Genomic DNA, 24,968 nt, shown 5'->3' on the forward strand with positions numbered 1-24,968 from the left:
TGAGATGCTCCCACAACCAATGATCTCACTTTAAGGACCCTTTATCTTGTTATCTCATGTTGTCTTTATTCATTACTATTTATTTATATTTGCATTTGCAGTTTCTTGTCTTCTATACTCTGATTGATCTTTCATTGATCCTGTTATAGTTACTGTTCTATAGATTTGCTGAGTATGCCCATAGGAAAATAAATCTCAGGATTATATGTGGTGATATATATGAACTATGATAATAAAATTTACTTTGAACTTTGAGCTATCACCAGTGATGCTAATTGGAGCTAATTGAAACCATGACCAACTCATAAATGCCTATACATATTCCTTTCAACTAGAGGCAGAAGGTTTTGGACATAGACTCATGGACGAAGCTAGTGGCAGAACAAGGCCAAGATTTTTAAAGGTGTCCTTGGATATCTTGCTGGAAGAGGTAATGAACAGAGGCCCATGGCACTCAAAGGCCTCACAAACCATCCAGCTCCAGAATGAACAGTTGTTAACATGAAATACCCCTTGAGGTGAATGCAATGAATCTAATTGGATGTAATACTGGAAAAGATTCAATGACCTTATGTGCACGGTCAAGGTCAAGGTTAGTGAATACATCAGTCTCAATTCACATGTTGCTCCATTTTTACACCCTTATCGCTACCCAAGGAAAAATTCTATTTTGGCTCACACTGAAAATTCCAAGCTCCATCATACCTATGAACACTACCAGAACTAACAGTTGCAGATTATTTTTGCAGGCTATTTTTTTTGCACGAATAACTAACCATGAATAAATAACTGCACAGCTAACCAAATATAGAACCAGGACAAGTACATCATATTAGGTTAATTTCAAGATCCAAATAAATTCAGATCCTTATCTTGTACAGAAGTAATCTCCATACTATCATTATAGATTACATCAATGGTCTCTGTGGCCATTATTTGAGCAGCAACCGCAGTGGTGGTGCAGAAGTCTTCGAATACGATAAAACAAATGTAAAAGCTTTTTCTCCTATTTTTGTTCCATTGCTTTACAAGTAGTGTTTAGTACTTACATTCCCCATCCCTTTATTCATCTCCCTCTTTCAGAAATCAAGAACTACTCTCCGGAGCCAGAAGAAACTCAAGAGGTGATATCCATCACCCAATCTAGGATGAGTAGCAAATTAGATTTTATGATAGGGTGCATTAAATAGGATTGTTAAGATGTCAAATTTCTACACAGTGAATTACCACCCATTAATGGCCTTCAGCCTAAGAGAAGGCCAAATTTTCATTCGTCAGAGAGAGAAGTCACATACATGAGTCCTGCTCCAATGTACTTAGATAGTGACTTTGATTAGTAGCCTCCAGATCAGGGGTTCCCAACCCTTTTTTTCATGCCATGGACCCTTACCATTAAGCGAGGGGTCTGTTGGACCCCAGGTTGTGAACCTGTGTTATAGATGAAACCTGATGGATATGGATGCATGTATGTTTGAGGCAGTGAATAGCTTGCTTGAAACTATTGATAAAATATCAGACAGCGTGAGAGAGAGTTTTGACTTGCCCTTTTCATCTACAAGGAACACAAAGTCAAGAAAAGACCATTGTTACAGAATACCAACCTTCCAAAGTGTACCAGCTATACTGATAAAATATAAATCCCAAATACGTTATTATAAATATTTATTTCCAAGTTCACAGGATAGAGGACTTAGAAACATTGATACCATTGAACATCAAGAGTATGCACTGAAGTTCCCTATTGCTGAAGGTGGTAATTTCCGAACAGTCACTTGGCAGTCACTTACTTGCCCAAGCCCGATCTTGCTGAATATACCCATGAAATGTCTCGTTTGCTTTGTTTTATTAACGGTGAACTAGCATCATAAGGTTAAAAAAAAGGGCTATTAAAAGTGTCCTTCCAAACCAAGCCTCTCATCTAGACTTGGCTGTCATCTTCCTCCTCCTGTGGAGTCACATTGATTATTATGACTGCATAATATCAAGATTGTGTTGTGTCTTAAACAGAGCTGTGTCAACATGTATTGGGTCTCCTTGAACAGGTTCCAGACAAGATTTCCCTCTATTAGGTGCATGTATGACCCACATCCCAGAGTCCAATACCCTCTTCCTACTCTTTCCCCTGATAATGTACCCCTCTCCTTCTTTTCTTGATCACACTGGAGATATTTCCACTAGAGAATATGTACATTTGTACTCAAGAGATCTTATTTTCCCTGAAAACTGCCCCTGAACACAGTTTGAACAAGTGCCCTGACCTGTCCAACACCCAACAAGCTCTAGGAGGATTTATTTAAATACTATTGATTGGTGAGGGGAAGTTATGTTCTCCCTTCTTGTAGATGGCCTTTGCCAGGGGTGTAGTGGTTTCCATACTCGGACTTCAGAACAAGAGGTCATGGGTTCGAACCTGGCTGACTCCTTGCACATTTTCCATCTGTGCTGGATTGAGTGCTGAGCTAGTAACTCGGCTTTGTAAAACAGACAAACGCTAAAGAAATGGCAAGGTTGCCACCAATGTACCAAACGAGGTGCAGGGAGGAACTTCTTTTAGATGCACATTTCCTATGTGCCATTAACAAAATGGATTAGGTAGATAATAACCAAATTAGCAGGCTGGGTTTCAAATATGCATCATGAGGATTGAGGTCACTAACCATCTACTCTGCATACCTAATGTGTCCATTTTAATTAACACATTGAGATGCACTGTTTAGTTTGAATATCACAAACTGCACATAATTTTCTCTTACCATTTTGTAAACAACGTAATCAAAACAGCATCCGTGAAACAGAAAAGAGTTCACACACCCAATTTACTTGAAATGCAATAAATACTTACTGAGCAGGATGGCATCAGCGACAGGAACAGGGGCTTTCTTTGGGTCACTCTTCACTGCTGACACTTTAGTAGGTTTTTTTTGCGGTGTGTGTGTGGTCAAAATGGACTCATCTTTATTGGATGGTATATCTGCACGAACTGCTCTTGATTCATCTTGTACTTTAACAGCCTGCATCCTGTCATCTGTAAACAAAGATGATGGATCAGAAACTTATATTTGACCAAAAGATTCCTTTTGTAATTTTAAGACATGGCAGTACATAGAATTCCTGACTCCAGAATATCACAAGGATATAGAAGGTAGATAGATTGCTGTCTACAATTTCAACACACTCATCTTTCCTGCCCTGCTGCAGGGAAGGACAGAGGGAGTCCAAGTAATTTACAATTTGCACCTACATCTGCTGAAGGCACTAGTTATCTTCATGCAAACTGATTTGGCAAATATTTATTCCTAGTCAGTTACTGCCTACAATTGATCTGATGCAGGGGTTTCCAGCTGGGGTCCACAGACCCCTTGCTTAATGTTATTGGTCCATGATATTAAAAAGGTCAGGAACTCCTGATCTAATGTAACCATGCTTACAACACATCCCATTACTATCCTCAAACAAGACCCCCTTTCTCTTTCTTCCTTGCCTTTCTCCTCCTCCCTTTCACTCCACTTTCCTCATCCACCCTTCCTTAATTCTCTTTAGCTTTCAGTTCCTCATCCTTCTTCCCTCCTTCCTCATCTCAAACAGGGCTTCCAGTTCTGCACAGAACTGGTGGAAATCCCACAGGAAAACTTAAATATGTATTTTACAGCTAAATCACTTCTACTTCCTTCCCTTGATTTAGATCAGCCACTTTTAGTATATTGTAACACGATCCCATTCATGGATGGGGACCAGAATGATAAATGAAGTTAAAAAGTTTAATTCTATTTCTCTTTTTGTAATTTCAATATCTTTAAGCAAATACATTAATTTTAACATATTTTATTTGATCAGTGAAATCTACTTCAACTCTAAATTAACAGAGGCATCAAAGGGACTGGGTTCCATGGTTGACAAACTGCACCACTTCATGGGTGGAGGCTTCTTGCTCAACTGGATCTGTGAAGCCATGGGGAATCACTCCAGGGCCAACGCAAAGCAGAGAGCTGGGCATGATCCCTGTATGCAAAGATTCTCCTTGGATCTTGCCCCTGATCTTAAGAATGTTCCCCTCCCCCACCAGTGCTGACCTTCCTAGCAATGAAAACAGTTTGCCCCACTAACTTTACAAACTCTTCATAATCTCGAGCACTTTGGGCTGAAACACGTCTTTTTATGGCATTTCAGAACAGAACTGTCGGTGAGGCACTCTTGATAGGACACCACATTTCTAATGTCTACACCTGTGCATAGCAGAACTCAGGTCAGGAACGCACTGGATATCAGATGTTGGTGTACCATCACATTCAGGTCAGGTCTGGAGTTACTATCACCTGAGCCTTGCTGCAACATTACATTCATGTGGTTATCCAGACTAGTGACGAATTCTGGTTCTTGCACTTTACACCATCTAGAATTTACCAACCAGAACTATAAAAGGCAACTATACACTCAGTGGCCACTTTATTAGGTACACATTTATTAGGCTCATCAGTGCAGGTTCAGACCAAACATCAGAATGGGGAAGAAATGTGATCTAAGTGACTTTCTGAGGAATGAATGCTGGTGCCAGATGGGGTAGTTTGAGTATCTCAGAAACTGCTGATCTCCTGGGATTTCCACGCATAATAGCATCTATCATTGACAAAGAATGTTGTGAGAAGCAAAAATCATCCAGTAAGTGGAGGTTCTGTGAGTGAAAACACCTTGTTAATATGGTCAGAGGACGATGGCCAGACTGGTTCAAGCTGACACGATGGCAACAAGTAACTCAGTAACCACGAGTTACAACAGTGGAGTGCAAAAAAGCATCTCTGAATGAACAACACATTGAACATATTAGGTACCACAAAGTGGCCACTGAGTGTAGGTAAATGATACATTTTTCTTTATTTCATTTTTTTATTAGCATGTATTTTAAAATTATTTTAGTTTTTTCAAACCATTTTAGTTATCAGATAATCAAAAGCATTTAAAGCTGTTCAATGGTCTTTGACAAGGTTAAGCCTTCTGAATGTCATCAGGGCAGATTGAACAGGGTCTCAGGATCCACAGACATCACTGAGTGCTCCCCCTTAGAGTGGTTATGCAGAATTTGCTTGGAGTTACACAGCGGCAAAAAGAGCAGAGGGGCTACAAGGACAGAGCTGGGGGATGACAGAAGTGGTAGAGTGATGGCATGAATATTGACCTCTAACTTCTGTTAATGCCCCACTTCCCCCTTGTACCCCATCCCGTTATTTATTATATATTCTCTCTCTCTCTCTCTCTCTCCTTTTTCTCCCTCTGTCCTTCTCACTATACTCCTTGCCCATCCTCTGGGCTTCCCCCCTCCCCCTTTCTTTTTCCCTAGGCCTCCCGTCCCATGATCCTCTCATATCCCTTTTGCCAAACAACTGTCCAGCTCTTGGTTCCATCCCTCCTCCTCCTGTCTTCTCCTATCATTTTGGATCTCCCTCTCCCCCTCCCACTTTCAAATCTCTTACTAGCTCTTCTTTCAGTTAGTCCTGACGAAGGGTCACGGCCCAAAACGTAGACTGTACCTCTTCCTAGAGTTGCTGCCTGGCCTGCTGCGTTCACCAGCAACTTTTATGTGGGTTGGTAGAGTGAAAGGTGTATGGCATGGGCCGGATTCAGCTCCATTAAAGCTGTCCTTGAATTTCTCTGTACCAATTTCCAAATTTCCCATATTTCTGTTTAAGTAAAGCTCCTTCCTGTGGTGCCAGCAAATATAAAGGTTCTGTCCAACTGAGGAATGCCTGACTTTACACAAATGAGCAACTGGGACACAGGTGTGAGGGATTTACTTCTGCTGCAGGGGCTGCAGGCATCGTCTGCCATGTGCAACCTTGGCTCACAACAATTTTTGAATGGTTGAGATACACACCCTGGTTTATCTACACATGGTCTTTGGTTGGCCTACGTTTTTATGTAAGTATATGGCTGGCTAGTCATATTTCTGGTTTGAAAAATGTTAGGGTTATTAACAGTTCTTAGAAATGGAACTTTCTTGTCATCTGGGGTGCACCTGAAGGCAGAATTGAAACACCGAATACAGTCCAGGCAACAACTGCCACTCTCTCTTCATTTAACTTCTGCTGGTCTCTAGCCTCTCAGAAAATTCCTTCTGTTCTACCTCATACTTTTCCCTCACTCCTTTCCCATTCTCTGGGATTTAAAAATTTGCTAGGTTTTAACTTTTCCCAGGTCTAACGCAAGATCATAGACCTTAAATTGTGTTTCTCTCTGCTGCCAGGCAGCTAATTATTTGAGCATTGTTGATTTCAATGGCTAGATCTTGCAGCATCTTTGTACATCTAGGGATTAGAATCATGCTGAATTGAGAGACACGGTGAAAAAAGACAAACTTCATGGAAGGATGGAAGAAAGTTGTAAAGCATTTAATGGCGATGACTGTAAACTCCTGTCACCAATAGGGTGATAAGAAAGCATAGTAAAGGTTACAGATGTTGGAACACAAGGTGCTAGAGGACTTTTTGGTATGAAGGAATAACTACAATGGAAAAATTTAAGAATAAGATTACAGTTTCACTGAACAAAAGAGCAGGAAACCAAAGGAAGTTAATGGGGACATTGAAACAGACAAAGTAGGTTCAGAATCAGATTTATTGCCACTGACTTAGATAATATGAAACCTATGTTTATGTGCATAATAGGACGCGAATAGCAAAATCCAGGATAAGCAGGTGAAACCTTTATTTTGCTGTTGTTCATTTTGATGTTAGCTTCATTTATTCACATCAGCTTTCGCTCTTGCCTTCAATACAGCTGACAACATTCAAGTCTGAGCTGACAGTGCTGCAATCATCACAGTAACAGATCAAAGTGTCACCATTTTACAGCAGGTAATGGTGACCAGCAGAGAACCTGCCTGCATCATTGGTGGAAACATAGGAACAAAACCCAGCAGGGGCCTTAAACAAAGGATACAAAGGGTCTCAAAACAATTTATTTCACATTTAGAATTAGGTCTTAAGCCTTCTCATATGCTGAATGAACAGTGAGCGCATTTACCTACTGCATCTAGCTGTAGCGTATGTGAACTATCAACTTTTTTGGCTAGGATCGATGCTATGTAATCAATATCGCCATCAATATCTGGGGCTCCATGGTGTTTTCCTGCAGGGAAAAAGAGAGAGAAAAAAATCTGAATACGCAGCAACCTGCAATGGTTTTAAAAAAAGAAAAGGTAAGATAACAGAAATTGATCTTTCGTAAAGTACTGATTACCTTGAGGGTAAATGGGCGAAATCTAATTCTACAAACCACTTATCCTTTCAACCTCCAGTATAAACTCATTTAAATACTTAACTAAAAATAAGGTAAATGCCCAGCGGGGCTAATTTAAATAAATACTCTATAAATTATTAAAATATTCATTTTGATATTGGCTGTATTTAATGCTACTAATACACGGTGGTACTGAACACAAAGGCTTACATGTCCATATTGGTATGTGCAAGAATAGAAAGGGCATTGATTTTAACTACAGCAACCCGGAACTAAAACAACCCAGAAATTCAATTCCATAACACTAATATTTCAGAATGAAAACAGAAAATGTTGGAAGCACTCAGCAAATCAGCAGCAGAGGAGAGTTAACCAAGAAAAAACGTAAGGCAATAGGTTTATCAGTGCTGTGCAATTGATTTTTTTTTGCTGTGAGTGCAATACAGTAACTATAATTTCTGAGTATTTTTGTGTCACTCAGATAGTTCAACAAGACACTTGCTACTCATCACTCTCTTTCCCAACACCAACACAATTTCTATGGCAGGCTGTATGGTTTGAGATTTGTTTTCCTCCTCACACAAATTTCTGGAGCATTGCTGGGGAACCTGGGCAGCATTAATCCAGGAGGTCCAACGGTTAGGTATTTTAAGGTTAATATGGCTTTCAAACCACTATGCCAGACTTCAAGTCACTGAGGTTCAGTGAAACATTAGCAACGAGCAAGGTGCTGGAGGAACTCAATGGGTCAGGCTCCATCTATGGAGAGAAATGGACAGTCCATTGGTTGAGACCATTTCTCTCAATAATGGAGCCTGACCCATTGAATTTTGCACCATCTTGTGTGTTGTTCCAGATCTCAACATCTGCAGTCTCTTGTGTCTCCAAGGTAAACAAAATCCCATTTCTTTGGTCCCCATCATTTAATCACCCCACTTCCATCAACACCACAACCATTGTAACTTTGCTATTTGTCGTGATCTCTTCCTCTTTTTGACATAAAATTTCCTGATCTCTGATCCAATGCAACTCTCCCTAGCCTTGCAATAACGTCCATGTAGCTTTTTCCGATTGGGCACTGGGTCACCATCAGGCTAACTCATTTCATTCTTCCTGCATTCCTTCAACTCTTCCCAAAGTTCTATCGCACATCTACACACCAGAGGCAATTTACAGTGACCAATTAACCTATCAACCTGTATGCCTTTGGAATGAGAGAAGAAACTGGAGCACTTGGAGGACACACATACAGGCACAAGAAGAAAGTGAAAATTCCCCACAGACAGCACTGAAGGTTGGTAAAGAATGTGAGTTGTGGGATCAGAGAGGCAGAAGCTCTACTAACTGTGTCGTGAGCTACAGACTTGCAGGATCCGATGCCTGTGACAGCTCAAAGTGCAGAGAGAGCATACAGGATAGTACTAGGAATTGGGTTCCCTTTGATGTGTACAAACAAAATCAGCACAAACTGCAGAAGCAGGGTGTCATCTCCCAAGCTAATTGCCTGCCCTGTCAAGTGTCTCATGCCCAATCTGTGGCATAGTATGTGTGTCTTACATTGACCTCATTTGCCAGCACAATTTTGACAGAAATCGTATTGAAAGCATATTATCCTCCACCCAGACCTTGAATGGATTGTGGAAAACAGTGAAGCAAAATGTTTATCAAGCATGAAATTGGGTGCCGTAAAGGCAATAAGACCCGGCTTCAGGTGTTGTCAGATAAAACTGTCAGCATCACATACCATCGGCCTAGCCTGTAATCCCCCAACAACTGCATGCAGTTGCAAGTGAAGACTGCAGGGAGTCTGGTAATCACATATCACAGTCTCACTAGACAGGAGCAAACAGGCCCAGTTCTAAGCAGGAGGGCTTGACCAGGACGGCAGGAGCTGGTAGAAATGTAAATTAAGTTGCTTGCACAGTGTCAAGCTGCAAACACTCAATGGGTCTGAAAGAAGATGGATGAGATTGATGACAAATTGCTTACTCCATAATAAATAGAGAGCAGACCTTGCCCCTTACCCCCTCTCCCCAGCTCACAATGGGCAGCTCTTTTAAGGCAACTGTTAGGATTTGCTTCTGGTGCAGCAGGCATATACTGCTACCATCTTGCGATGGGGCAGCAAGGGAATGAGCTTGGATGATCTAGTCATCAGAAAACACACAATGCCCTAGAAGAGATAATGCCAGCATTTTCCTGTTTGGCTGAACTGCACATTATTCAGTTTTCCTTATCTGGTCTTTATCATTCAATCGCCGTCTTTTAATGCCTCGTTGACACTGAGACTCGGTGCCGACATCTGGGCCTAGTGTAGCCATCTGGAAGTGCAGATACCAGCAGCTGGTCCATAACAGGTTTATATTTGGCTGCACGAGAGACTGAAGATGCTGGAATTTGTAGAAACAAACTGCTGGAGGAACTCAGCAGGTCACGTAGCATCTCAGCAGGTGCTGCCACCGGAGGTAAGTCAGCAGTACCACAGCACAATAGAAAGGGGGCAACACCAGTGCATCCAAACAGATTCACCTAAGCTGCACCTTCTCATAAGCACCCAATCTCCCTACAGAACAGACGGGGAAAATATGTAATTGAAAGGCAATCATCTCAAAGAATTAGTGTCCATAGATCTGCTTCTGCGGCCAGTTTAAAGATAATAAGTTAAGGACAATATCAAGATTAAATGTGCTGAGCTAATTCCGTACTGCAATGGAAAGTTAGAAAGTGCCAGGAGCTAACTTCCATCAGATAAGTCCTCAATAAATGAAGCAGGCCTACAGCATTAAGCTGCTGGCTTCAGCATGCAGGCAACACATATTACACCTCATTCTTGTCATCAGCCAATTTACTATTTGTGGCTCTGCATAATCACATGGAAGACTGCGTTTTACTGGGAGTGTTGGTAAACGTTAACACGAGAAAGTCTGCAGATGCTGGAAATGCAAAGCAACACACACAAAATGCTGGAGGAACTCAGCAGTTCCGGCAGCAGCTATGGAAGTGAATAGACAGTTGAAGTTTTGGGCAGAGATCCTTCTTCAAGACTACGTATTCTTCAAGAGTCCTCCCTGATGCTTCTGAAAAATCTCATTTTCTGTGAGTTGGATTGCAATTGAGGACTCATGCTGGTAAGTAGAAACATCCATGTTGGATGCCAGGGTTGGGAACCATGGCTTATTCTTCTCTAGGGTTCGTTCTTCACAAACATGAAAAATTATATAACTTCTCAAATTTTATAATCATCATTGTTTAAAGCAGGTAAATTAAAAAGCAAGAGCAACATTGATACATGACTTCTATTGTGGTTGGAAATTCAAGGGCTGAGAAGGCCATTATTTGGGAACATGGGCAGGTTTGCACAGATGGAAGCATAGATAAGGCATTGACAGTTCTGCTGTTCTTTCTTCAGTGGAAGCCATTAGCCAAAACCTGCCATGGGAGGCAGAATAAAAGTCAGAATCACCTCCCTGTAAGGATGCAATCAATCAAAAATAAACCACACTGGAAAGTGAAAACCAAAATGTAAATAGAAGCTGTTACATCTATGGATCGATAGCAGCCTTACTGTTATTGCCTGTGACTGTCACTGAATCTACATTTTTTGTTATCCATAGGAAGTCTGTGTTGTGGATAATGAGGACTTGGTGTAATCCAGGTTCTGCATTTTAAATTAGCGAGTATTTTTACACTGAATTTAACCCTAGGGATAAAGATCAGTTTTTCTACATAGCCAGGTAATGGGACTGAATGGTAGTATTTAAAGAGCAAATCTGCCAAAAATTCAAATTAACCTCAAGTAAATAATTCCAGCCATCATTTCCACAGAAATTTCTGCAGGTTATTCACTTTAGTAAATCTGACATTTTTTCCTGCAATAGATGTATGCATACTATTATCACTCTGCACAATGGTTCATTTGCATCCTCATTAAAACAAATTACTTTAGGGTGCGACCTATGACCATTGTTGAACAATCACAATGTAACCATGTTGCTGTATTAGTCATGACATAAAAAGGGTCTCTATCTTCTTGGCTTCTCCTGACACTGGACGACTTGACTGGCCAATCTGAAGATATTTTTGATAGGGACGTAATTGAGAATTAACACAAAGCACAATCTGCAGCTGGCAGCACCAAAAAAAAAGGTGAAATCAAATTTCAAGATAACGTCTTAGCGCATTCACCATCTTTTCTTCTACTGAAGACACTAATTCTTTTTTGATATCATCATTTGATAATGTTCTATATATAAACGGCCAAAGCCTTTACAATTTTACTATGCAATGAAGCACACCAACACATCCTGCCCTTACCCAAATTCCACTTGTAAGCATTTTTCAGCAAAGATTGAGAACTTCCTCCTCCCATTTTTACTTTTTCTGATGCTTTTTCCTGTGGTTACCAGTCAGAATGACAGAGTACTCAGCTCTCCCTGGTCATTGTCTGAGTCTAAGCTGACAACATTTGAGAAAATCCTACAATGTCATTTCTCCATGAGGACAACACATTAAGATCATTCCATGCCTGTTCCAGCAGAATAGCTGATGAACACTTCATTCCGGTTTGACAATTCCAACATTGTCCTGCAAGCCAGTGACTTGCTTGTTTTTAAATTTCTCATGTTGAAATTCTCCATGCATCTGTTACCGTCCCCACTCCTTCAACTGTCTGAGATCTCCAATTTCGTCCTCTTGCTCAATCTTAATTTTCATTGCCAGCCAGAGCAATTTTCAATTGCTCTTTCCTGGAACTTCAAAAATGAGCGGCTGGAACAACTTCTCTGTGTATCAGGATACACTGTGAATATGTGGAATGATAGAGATGTGTCCTTACATTGGTTTCTTAAGGTTGTTATACCTATTAAATGCTCCCAATGGCATGCATCTCAAATAACCTCTGAACACCAAGTCCAGCTGCTCCTGGCCTTCAGGCGTGGCTTAGCTGTTAAGCCTGGCGGAACTGTTTCTACTGACAGAAGAAGGGGCAAAGGCGACTGGTGACTTAAAACCAGTCGCTTCAGGCAGATGGATGGCAGCTCATCTAGAAGAAGGAAAACTGATCTCAAGCCTTTGCTGTCTCATGGCTATATACACTCAGGGGAGAGGCTTCAGGAGTAAACCCCAAGGAAAAATCTGAAGCTGGAATCCCTAAGGCAGTCCCACATTGAGTTCAATGTTGACTGGCAATTCTTGCAAATTGTATCATTCTCTGCTGTTCCTTTGGATTCATCAGCTGGATGGAGAGGGAGAGCATGCTGCATGGTCAACAGCTTGTCTTTGTATCATACTGCCACGGCTTGTGTAACATGTAGACAGCTCGGACCAATGGAGGGCCGCGTGGTTCTTTCATTTTCATGCTATTCTCCCAACAGCATACAGTAAAACCCCAATAATTCACTATCTTATTGTTGGTTAAAATAATCAGTCTGCTGGAGGACCTCGGCAACATCTGTGATTCTAGACGCTGTTGTACATGCAGAGTTCCTCCAGAGATTGTTTGTTGCTTCAGATTAAAACATCTGCAGCCCTCTGTGATACCACTGTTTGATATCTGACTCACTGGGTGCTGTTTCCCATATTCTCATTAAACCCACTGACTCAATTTCCCATGCTCCCCCTGAACTCCCGTTTCTCTCACTTCCATTAAACTTGCTGGGTTCCAAGTAAACTTACTGTGCTACTGCATAACATATCAAAAAATGTGAATTAAAAGTGTATTTGGGTCATATTAGTAGTAACCAATAGTCTGGAAAATCTCCCTATTCAGTACCATGAAAGTCCCGAGCAGATTATCAGAGTTAGGAGGGTTAAGCAGATTCAGTTGAATGCAGTTGTTTTTATGGATATATTTAATACTAACAAAAGAAGGTTCTGCAAAAATTGTGACAGAGAAACCAGTTGCAGGCTGCATTTCAGATGCATATCACAGCCATTCAAACTCAAATGGTACCAGAGCTTCAAAAGAGCTTGGTCACCTTCCCTTCCCCCATGTTCACTAGATGTGGTGAAACAATCTCATTAGGGAAGCCAGAGGAAGACAAATGGCTGCATCTTCTCCCAAATCCCCTCCTGAAAATAGATATTACTTGTGTTCATGATTGAGAATGATGCAAGCCAGAGCACAGGACAAGTCCACTGATAGTCTCCGTAGAGTGCTTAGGAAATCTGACCATCTAAACTGGCAGATGCAGCTTTTATTTAATGCCTCAGTGGAAAGACGGTTCAGTATCATTCTCCTCCATTTGTCTTTTTCGCCTAGTGCAGTTTTGGAAAGCTTTTTAGACAGAGAGAGGCCAAAAAGGATGCAGCCTCTTTGATAATACACATAAAAATCTCTGTCTGAAAGATCTGACAATAGAGTGTCTCTGCCTTTATTCTGCAAATTATTTTTGATGGTGCAGCTTATGGTACTTCTTTGGTCTTCCCAGGAAATGTAGTATCATGTTTGAGATCAGATTTGTTAAAATAAATTCATTAAAAAGTTATTGATGCACGTTCAGTCATGTGGGAACTTGCATATTTTGAGCTGCAGATGCAAATATAAACTTCACCACAAGATGGCAGTATAGATTTTTTGGAGAGTTTTGTAAGTTTATTATCATTAAGTCTCTTAATACAAGGAAAAACTGAATTAGTTTTCCTTTTGGAAGTTAGGGCTTTTAGGTTTTCTATAACAAGGCATGAGAATTGACACACTAACAGGAAAATTAACACAATTCAACAATTCATCAGAATTGCTTGGAAAATGGAAAATGTCATAATTTGAATGGAAATTTCAAGTCTCCAAATTCCTATATTGTTAGGATCCATTCATCTTATCTCCTTCCTTGTTTGCCTTTCTGCATCACACTTAATTTCAGATGTGCAATCTGAGCAATCAGTAATCCATTTCTCTTTTTGCACTTCCGAAAGAAGTAAACTTGAGGTCAATGCTAGTGACACCACTAAAGCATTCACTTAATTAATCCAACATATTATTCTCCGTAACTTCCGCCACCTCCAACAGGATCCCACCACTAAGCACATCTTTCCCTCCCCCGCTCTCTCTGCATTCCGCAGGGATCGCTCCCTACACAACTCCCTTGTCCATTCGTCCCCCTCATCCCTCCCCACTGATCTCCCTCCTGGCACTTATCCGTGTAAGCGGAACAAGTGCTACACATGCCCTTACACTTCCTCCCTTACCACCATTCAGGGCCCCAAACAGTCCTTCCAGGTGAGGCAACACTTCACCTGTGAGTTGGCTGGGGTGATATACTGCGTCCAGTGCTCCCGATGTGGCCTTTTATATATTGGCGAGACCCAACGCAGACTGGGAGACCGCTTTGCTGAACATCTACGCTCTGTCCACCAGAGAAAGCAGGATCTCCCAGTGGCCACGCATTTTAATTCCACATCCCATTCCCATTCTGACATGTCCATCCACGGCCTCCTCTACTGTAAAGATGAAGCCACACTCAGGTTGGAAGAACAACACCTTATATTCCGTCTGGGTAGCCTCCAACCTGATGGCATGAACATCGACTTCTCTAACTTCCGCTAATGCCCCACCTCCCCCTCGTACCCCATCTGTTACTCATTTTTATTCACACATTCTTTCTCTCACTCTCCTTTTTCTCCCTCTGTCCCTCTGAATATACCTCTTGCCCATCCTCTGGGTCCCCCCCCCACCCGTCTTTCTTCCCGGACCTCCTGTCCCATGATCCTCTCGTATCCCCTTTTGCCTATCACCTGTCCAGCTCTTGGCTCTATCCCTCCCCCTCCTGTCTTCTCCTATCATTTTGGATCTCCCCCTCCCCCTCCAACTTTCAAATCCCTTACTCACTCTTCCTTCAGTTAGTCCTGACGAAGGGTCTCGGCCTGAAACGTCGACTGCACCTCTTCCTACAGATGCTGCCTGGCCTGCTGCGTTCACCAGCAACTTTGATGTGTGTTGCTTGAATTTCCAGCATCTGCAGAATTCCTGTTGTTTGCGTTTAAATTCACTTAATTGTTTACTTTGTGTTACTTGCAGGATAATATTATGGGTAAATGTGGGGTTCTGTGTTGGTATTATTATATTAACTGCCAGTGGCTGTGAAAAACATTATTATTTCTTAAGGAGAAAATGCAGTAACAATTTACTTCTCTTTCATTACTCCTTACAATTTTCTAATTGTTTCAAGAGACAATGAGGTACTTGGACTGCATCAGTCTAGTGGGGTTTCCAGCCTGGGGTCCACAGACCCCTTACTTAATGATATTGGTCATTAGCGTAAAAAACGTCAGGAAGCCTTGCACCGGGGGGGAGCCTTGATGCAGGAAGATAGAATGCCAACATGGTTCTATTTTGATTGCTTTGTAATTTATTTGAAGAAAAATGGGTACTAAAGGGTATAATGCAATATCAGTTCAAGCTCACATGCTTTGAACCTGCATTTACAGTATATATCTCTTCCTATTTAATTATCCTTGTCTTGGTGACACTAACAAACATGAAACACCAGGATTTTCTGCTCAGCAATAAGCAACATCAGTTCTGCACTCAGAATTAACTATAATCTACTTTGCCGAGATCTTTACAGCAGCTGGTACTGGGAACAAGCCCCACTTTCAGCAATCTTTGTCTTCAACCTGACCATTGCATTTCAACAACAGTGACGGGAGGCACACAATGTATTATTAGGGAAATATCTAATATTGAAAATAGTAAATAATGGGCAATCGATTGGAAATGAAAGGTTTTTATGAGTATTTTGAGATCTGTTTGTTACCCCACTACTGAAAAGACAAACAGAAACTGCAATCGAGAGTTGAGTTTTCTCCTGATCTGATTAATGCTCAGATGTGTAATAATCCTTCAGTCCTTGTAGGCTTGCTGTTAGGCTTGAATTGGAAAACCGCTTGCAAAGATGACCTGATGTCTTCATTGAGTTCCTGACTGCCAGTATAAACAGAACCAATTCTTTTCATAATTGGTATTGATCTCTCTGTGAATACTGTGACAGAATATGTTTTAAGAAATATATATTGTTGGCTATTTTACATGCAAATCAAGATTAACTAATTCCTTTGAAAATCTATGGATGCAAAAATGTAAAAATGTAGTGGTCAATCATTAGAGAAAGTTAATGCATATACCTTAAATTTTAAACTATATGTTTATGCATTATGATAGGATGCATTACTTAAAAATCTAAATTATATTTTTTTGTCTAAGAGCTATTAAAGCTAAAAAGTGTCATAATGCTGGCATAATTTATTTACCTGCTTTCTGTCTTGCATGTGAGGAAATAGGCCTCATATTGTCATTTGAAAAATACAAATTACTTTCAGTAAGTCAGAGAAAATGAAAAACGAAATCCCTGGGTGTCTTGGTGAATGTATATCTGTGTTGGTCATTAAACAGTGCACTCTAATGTCCATTCTGAGTATTACTACAAAATGTCAAGGCCAAATTAAACAACTGATAATGATCATCATCACTTACACACAAAATTGCAAAAAAAAATTGTCTACTTTCAGAGAGTACAAAGTAATGGTCAAGATTACTTTTGAAAGGAATTGTAATTATCAATAACCCAAACTTTTGTCCAAACCTACTCTACTGGGATCTTAGCTTTTTGGTAAACACCACTGTTGTGGCTTTCTGTACTCAGCTGAATTATTCATACTTGAGTCAAAGAGTCATAGAAAGTACAGCACAGAAGCAGGCTGTTTGACCCACTTTGTCTATGCCAAACCCACTTAAACTGCTGACTCCCATCAACCTGCACCGGGACCATAGTCCTCCACACCCCTACCATCCATGTACCTATGCAAATTTCGCTAAAATGTTGAAATCGAGCTTGCATGCACCACTTGTGTTGGCAGTTCATTCCACACTCTCATGGCCCCTGAGTGAAGAAGTTTTCCTCCTGTTCCCACTAAACTTTTCACCTTTCACCCTTAATCCATGACCTCTGGTTGGAGTTCCTTCTACCTAGCCTCAGTGGAAAAGGCCTACTTGCACTTAACCTATCTATACCCCTTATAATTTTGTATACCTCTATCAAATTTCCTCTCAATCTTCTATGTTCCAAGGAATAAAGTCCTAATCTATTCAATCTTTCCTTATAACCAAGGTCTTCAAGACCTGGCATCATCCTTGTAAATTTTCTCTGTACTCTTTCAACCTTATTTACATCTTTCCTGTAGGCTGGTGACCAAAACCACACAAAACACTCCAAATTAGGCCTCACCACTGCCTTATATAACTTCAACATAGCATCTTATCTCCTGTACTCGCTACTTTGATTTATGAAGGCCAAAGTGCCAAAAGATTTCTCTACAACTCTACCAATCTGTGATGTCACGTTCAACGAATTATGGATCTGTATTCCTAGATACTGTTGTTCTACCACACTCTTCAGTGCCCTACCATTCCCTGTGTAAGAGATACCTTGGTTGGTTCTACCGAAGCGCAACACCTTGCACTTGTCTGCATTAGATTCCATCAGCCGTTTTTTAGCCCATTTTTCCACCTGATCCAGGTCCCACTGCAAGCCATGATAGTCTTTCCCGCTGTCTACTACACTCTCAATCTTGGTGTCATCCACAAATTTGCTGATCCAATTAACCACATTATCATCCAGATCATAGATATAGGTGACAACGATGGACACAGCACCGACCCCCGTGGCACTCTACCAGTCACAGGCCTCCAGTCAGAGAGGCAACTATCTACTACCACTCTCCGGCTTCTCCCAAAAAAGCCAATGTCTAATTCCATTTATTTTCTCATCTTGACTAAACCTTCTTGACCAATGTTCCATGCGGGACCTTGTCAAATGCCTTGTTAAAGTCCATGTAAACAACATCCACTGCCTTGTCTTCATCACTTTCCTGGTAACTTCATCAAAAATCTCTATAAGATTGGTTAGACATGACACATCACACGCAAAGCCATGCTGACTATCCTTAATCAGTCCATGCCTTTCCAAATTATCATCTATCCGATCCCTTAGAATACCTTCCAATATAATTCTTCCAGTTTAGGGTGGCACTACCAAAGACATGCAACAGCTTACTGGCAGTTCGAAAGCAAAGGAATTTGATTTAAAACATTATTAATAACTCATTTTTTTAAAGTAAATTATCGTAAACTATCTCAGCAAACAATGAATAGGCAAGCAAAGGCAAAGCAAATTCATGAGATGTGCCCTGCTGGTGCACTGCAAAACCAACACACTTGGAGTTGGAGCCATGCTAGTTGGAGTGAATGATTCAGAGGGGAAAAGGTGGGACAGAGGTGGCTCAGGGGTGAGGGTGGATCATTCTAAACGTTGAGCCGATTTGGAAAGGTCAAGAATGGCTTCTTCAGCAGCGAAATCTACGTCTGAAGTGAATCACTGGGTGACATCTCCTAGGTCCACAGTGATACGCCACAGCAAGGCCTGGGTCCTAATCCTCTTTTTTCTCAACCAGAGTTTCAATATCTCTTGAAAACCAAGGTTCACTACACCTATTATCTTTACCTTTTATTCTGAAAGGCTTTGTACTCTCAAAATTTTGCTTTTGAAGGCCACCTACTTATCAAATACATCTTTGACAGAAAACAGCCTGTCCCTATCCACATTTGCCAGATCCTTTCTAATATTATCAAAATTCGCCTTTCTCCAATATAGAATCTCAACCGGCAGACCAGACCTATCATTTTGCACGTCTACTTTGAAACTAATGGCATTGTGATCACTCAATGCAAAGTGTTTCCCCACACAAACCTTTATCACCTCCCTGTCTCATTCGCTAATAGAAGATCAAGTACTGTTCATTTTCTTGCTGGGACTTCTACATACTGATTAAGGAAACTTTCTTGAACACATTTCACAGACTCTATCCCATCTAATCCTTTGTGATAGAACTAATCAGTAATCAGAATGGTTTCATCTACAAGCTTTAACTTCACCCTCATCCAGTGACAAAAGTATGCCTGTGCAAATTACTTTTATCTTTGAATATATAAAAAACTATTTGATCTCAGCTCTGCAAAAGAATATTAAATTCTGAGCACCAATTCTTTATTTTTTTTCATGTATGAGCCTAAGCTTTTATGATGGGTCAATACCCGACCATACTAATTACTACAGCCAAGACCAACAGGGGCATACCTAACATGCAATGCATAACACACTCTTTTACACTTCTCACTGGATCTTGCTAAAACAGCTGGCTTACTATTTGAGAAGATCATCTAAACTATACTGAATCCTGCATCAGATCAGCTAATGCGCAAATTACAACAACTAATGGGCAACTCATCTTAAATGTTGGTTAGTTCTTCATTTTTCTCCCCCCAGACTGTAAAGTTTATTAAGACCAGACAGAAACAAGGCAGCAAAGCACTTGCCTATCCTGGATACCAGTCTGGCTGACTTGATGTTTTATAAAGTGGCTCAGATGGGCTAGAACCTTTTGTTTCTATTGTTTAGTCAAATGTAGACAGTCAAACAGTAACATGGCTCTACAGAGCTGTCAAATGCCGAGATGATTAGCACGATGCTATTACAGCTCAGGGCGTTTTGGGATTCGGAGTCCAATTCTGGCGGCATCCTGTAAGGAGTCTCTGTACGTTCTCCCTGTAGAATACACATGTTTTCACTGGGTGCTCCGGTTTCCTCCCACAGTCCAAAGATCTAGGTTGATTGGCCATTGTCAATTGTCCTGTGAACAGGTTAGGGTTAATTAGGGTTGCTGGGGTGGCATGGCTCAAAGGGCTGGAAGGGCCTACTCCACACTGTATCGCTAAATAAATAAATAAACTCATTCTGGCAACTAGATATTAATCTTAAAACATTTCATTGCAAAAACCGGCAATTAAAATCAGACCTCTGAATGTGCAAAAGCAGAATGGTGAGGATGTTTTAAGGGCTTTGATGGCTTTGACATAGTTGACACAGGAAGGTTACCTCTTTGCCTGGTGAGTAGTTTATTACGAAGTTTCAGTTCAGACTTGCTGTTCACATCATTTTAAGCAAATGCAAAGTTAAAGCAACTAAAGATGCAAGTTTATAGGATACAGCATGTTAGATTTTAAATAAGCCACCAAGAACAGTACAGAATGATGCAACACACATAAAAGTTGCTGGTGAATGCAGCAGGCCAGGCAGCATCTCTAGGAAGAGGTGCAGTCGACGTTTCAGGCCAAGACCCTTCGTCAGGACTAACTGAAGGAAGAGTGAGTAAGGGATTTGAAAGTTGGAGGGGGAGAGGGAGATCCAAAATGATAGGAGAAGACAGGAGGGGGAGGGATGGAGCCAAGAGCTGGACAGATGATAGGCAAAAGGGATACGAGAGGATCATGGGACAGGAGGTCCGGGAAGAAAGACAAGTGGGGAGGGACGCAGAGGATGGGCACTGGGTATATTCAGAGGGACAGAGGGAGAAAAAGGAGAGTGAGAGAAAGAATGTGTGTATAAAAATAAGTAACAGAAGGGGTACGAGGGGGAGGTGGGGCATTAGCGGAATTTAGAGAAGTCGATGTTCATGCCATCAGGTTAGAGGCTACCCAGACGGAATATAAGGTGTTGTTCCTCCAACCTGAGTGTGGCTTCACCTTTACAGTAGAGGAGGCCGTGGATAGACATGTCAGAATGGGAATGGGATGTGGAATTAAAATGTGTGGCCACTGGGAGATCCTGCTTTCTCTGGCGGACAGAGCGTACATGTTCAGCAAAGCAGTCTCCCAGTCTGCGTCGGGTCTCGCCAATATATAAAAGGCCACATCGGGAGCACCGGACGCAGTATATCACCCCAGCCGACTCACAGGTGAAGTGTAGCCTCACCTGGAAGGACTTTTGGGGCCCTGAATGGTGGTAAAGGAGGAAGTGTAAGGGCATGTGTAGCACTTGTTCCGCTTACACGGATAAGTGCCAGGAGGGAGATCAGTGGGGAGGGATGGGGGGGGCGAATGGACAAGGGAGTTGCGTAGGGAGCGATCCCTGCGGAATGCAGAGGGGGGGGAGGGAAAGATGTGCTTAGTGGTGGGATCCCGTTGGAGGTGGCGGAAGTTACGGAGAATAATATGTTGGACCTCCCGGAGGCTGGTGGGGTGGTAGGTGAGGACCAGGGGAACCCTATTCCTAGTGGGGTGGCGGGAGGATGGAGTGAGAGCAGATGTACGTGAAATGGGGGAGATGCGTTTAAGAGCAGAGTTGATAGTGGAGGAAGGGAAGCCCCTTTCTTTAAAAAAGGAAGACATCTCCCTCGTCCTAGAATGAAAAGTCTCATCCTGAGAGCAGATGCGGCAGAGATGGAGGAATTGCGAGAAGGGGATGGCATTTTTGCAAGAGACAGGGTGAGAAGAAGAATAGTCCAGATAGCTGTGAGAGTCAGTAGGCTTATAGTAGACATCAGTGGATAAGCTGTCTCCAGCGACAGAGACAGAAAGATCTAGAAAGGGGAGGGAGGTGTCGGAAATGGACCAGGTAAACTTGAGGGCAGGGTGAAAGTTGGAGGGAAAGTTAATAAAGTCAACGAGCTCTGCATGCGTGCAGGAAGCAGCGCCAATGCAGTCGTCGATGTAGCGAAGGAAAAGTGGGGGACAGAATGATGGCTGGTTTCTGTAGGTTTTATGATTTCCGTTGGGATTCAAATCCCATTCCTACTGGATGAAAATCTGTAGTAAAGGCTGTTCTCAATTTGGCATGATAATTCAGACTGTGCGGTGGCCATGACCACACTAACTCGAGTAGCTTTGTGTTGCTAATTTGGTTTCTTTATCCTGTTGCATGGATCTCAGTTACTCTAAATACAAAAACACATAGGGGAGTTTGGTTGTGGTGCACCAATCTCACTGGTCAGTGTTGACAACAGGTGCTTAAAATGACTAAAACTTTTTATTTCCTGGCATATCTTTCATTTTCATAACATGAAATAAATCAATGTAACAATGCACATATCAAATGTGCCTTGCATAGGAACCTGTTTGTTGTGTAAAATTCCTGTGGTTCTATCATTTCACATACACCAACAATTTCAGCTTCCAACTCTTCAGTTTTGTTCATGTCACCAATGCACCAATGCTTTCAGTCCAGACGAAGGGTCCCAATCCAAAACACTTATTGTCCACTTCCCTGAACAGATGCTGCCTGACCTTGTTGACACTTGCTTTGTTGACAAATATTCTGAGCAGGCCATGCTCTATGAGGCCCACATGCTCATTCTTTGTTCAGTCAGCTCCCAACATCCAAAGCAGTGGGACTTTTCCAAAAGGAACTTTCAATATTAAACTGACGACTAGATTCATGTATATTAACAAGGACATCACCGATACAAATGTCAATGGAATTAGATACAGGGGTCTAGACATTCATTTACTTCCAAATAGGAGGAATAACACAATGCTGCATGAAATTATACTGTTAATTTTAAATATTGTCTAACTATTCCCATTTTGAATAGCGATCCTAATATAACACTGCAGCTTTTTGCCAAATAGTTTTTCTTGACAAATGACAAACATCTATAATAAAAATAACTCAATTTAATTTCAAGCAGCTGCCAATACTGTAGCAACATCTCATGCTCCATCCTAATTACTCCCTCCCTTATTGAAAAGATTTGCCTGCTTAAAAGATTCTTCGTGTGCATTGAACACTTTCCATCAAGGAACCATGAATGCAGAATTGCCTTGTTTCTGTCCTTGTCACTTAAGATTTATAAAGGGAAGACCACAAGTAGACACCGGGGAAAGCAAAAGGAGGAGCAAGAACATGAAGATAATCAAGATGATATGTTAGGAGAAGGGTACTCTAAATCAGTGTTCCCCAACCACCAGGCCGCAAAGCATGTGCTACTGGGCTGCGAGGAAACGATATGATTTGGTGACATGAAACGATATTAGCTGCACCTTTCCTCATTCCCTGACACGCACTGTTGAACTTGAACACCCCCTCCCCCCCCCACCCGGTCAGCCAGTCCGCAAGAATATTATCAATATTAAACTGGTCCGCAGTGCAAAAGATGTTGGGGACCGCTGCTCTAAATCTTGGTGTTTAAACCCACTAAGAATCAGTGCAGGTACTGGTATTGCAAAAGCAGAACAAAGATTAGTGGGCATATGTTTCACAAAAGGAACATCTGGCATCACTGAGGAGCAACCAGACAATAGGGCAAGTAAATTAGGGATAGCAGTTGGATGATGGGTGGATTCATTCGGTACACTGATCACAGGTGAATGGCAGAAGTGTTCATCTGGTGGATATTGTGTACGTACAGTGAAATGCTTGGCATAGAATGCCTAGGATGACGGAGGAATCCATCTCACAGGAGGCCGAGTATGGTCTTGAGTAATGACCTACTCCAGAGGTAATACACACTTCTGTACCTGCCACTCTGAAATTAGAAAATCAGATTAATCTGGTTTTTGCTTCCAAAGTGGCACAGGCTGTGATTATCAAAGATCAACTAATGGTCAGCCAATTGGAGATTCACCTCCAGCCTGAGAAGACGGCTGTTCAAATAGATACCTCTGTGTTTTAATGGTGTTGGACATGAGTGCGGCAGGGTCTGGATGTTTTTCAAAAACTGTGAGATCTGGGTCATAGGTGATCTGCACATGCTTGTCTGCCCAGTCACATGAGAGCCCCCTGTGGCATTGTGGAGTTCCAACATTCTGTCTTTCCCCATGTCACAGCGATATTCATCTGTCCATTTTAGAGCCATCTTTAACAGTCCTGGTTGAACTTTTCAGTCATAACAAGAGCTTGTTGAGGCTGTTGCTTCAGCAGAAAGGGAGCAGCTTTCCAGCACCCTGGACACAATGACAGCATTATAAACCAATGGCTGGATATTGAAGGCTACAAGAAAGTCTCATACCCTGTGAAAACAATTAATTAATGATCATTATCTAAGTTAATTTAGTTATCATTGCAATGATTGTCACTCAAGGAAAGAGCTTTAATATTGAGGCCTCTAGATTTACTTTCCTTATGCCAAATAAAGCACATTTTTCTTAGCATAAGATTATGCTTACAATATCACTGAGATAGAGTAATGCATTTAAGTCATTCCCTTTTATAATTAAAATACAGATGTTGGAAGTCTGAAATACAAACAAAATGCTGGAAGTATTCAATAGATCAGACAGCATCCGTGGAAAGAGAAACTATATTAGTGTTCCAGAGAAGGCTCTAAAGGCACAGGTGCTAAGCCATTTGATTTTATTTTTTTTAAATAAAGAATGTAATGCCTCAGCTTTGAAGGTAGCTCTGTGGCTAGAGCCTCCAGAGTACCCCAGATTGAGGGTTAGTCGGGGTGATGGGAGGAGGAGGAGATAGAAGACGATAAACCAATAATAATGCACAGAAGCTTCATTATAAATAGTCACACATTGTGTATGCATCAATAACTCACAATATTAAAGCAGCCTTCAGAGTTCAAATTATGTATATTTTAATAGATTAACAACAACAAGCTTCATAGAGATATAAACCATGTTACACCACCTCACAGCCCACTTGCGCATTCATTAGCATTAGACTAGGTTAATTACAGTCAATAATCCATTTTAATTGATGATTCATGACTCACAGCAGAAGCTTACCACTGCTGTGTCATCCTTAGAGTATAGAGAATTTTCTTTAGAGAATGGTCAGGGTTAAAAAAAATATGGCTGTGCTTCTACAATTGTAAATAGCTCAATAAATCAATGTTACATGCAGCCTGGATCAGCATAAAGTACTTTCCTCGCCTGCAGGACTTGCCTTCCCTTTAGTGCA

At 41.4% G+C, this 24,968-nt stretch overlaps 1 protein-coding gene across 1 annotated transcript in view; it reads right to left on the reverse strand.

Moving 5' to 3' along the window:
- The window catches only part of LOC140186359 (neural proliferation differentiation and control protein 1-like), a 233,749-nt gene that overhangs the window by 25,057 nt on the left and 183,724 nt on the right, over positions 1–24,968 (reverse strand). Inside the window, exons 3-4 of the mRNA XM_072240525.1 lie at positions 7,015–7,119; positions 2,843–3,025 (exon numbers count right to left, since the gene is read on the reverse strand). Of these exons, the coding sequence (XP_072096626.1) occupies positions 2,843–3,025; positions 7,015–7,119 (288 nt within the window). The remainder of the gene's footprint in view (positions 1–2,842; positions 3,026–7,014; positions 7,120–24,968) is intronic.

This window comes from Mobula birostris, chromosome 22 (genome assembly GCF_030028105.1).
Source record: "Mobula birostris isolate sMobBir1 chromosome 22, sMobBir1.hap1, whole genome shotgun sequence".
Classification (NCBI taxonomy): Eukaryota; Metazoa; Chordata; class Chondrichthyes; order Myliobatiformes; family Myliobatidae; genus Mobula; species Mobula birostris.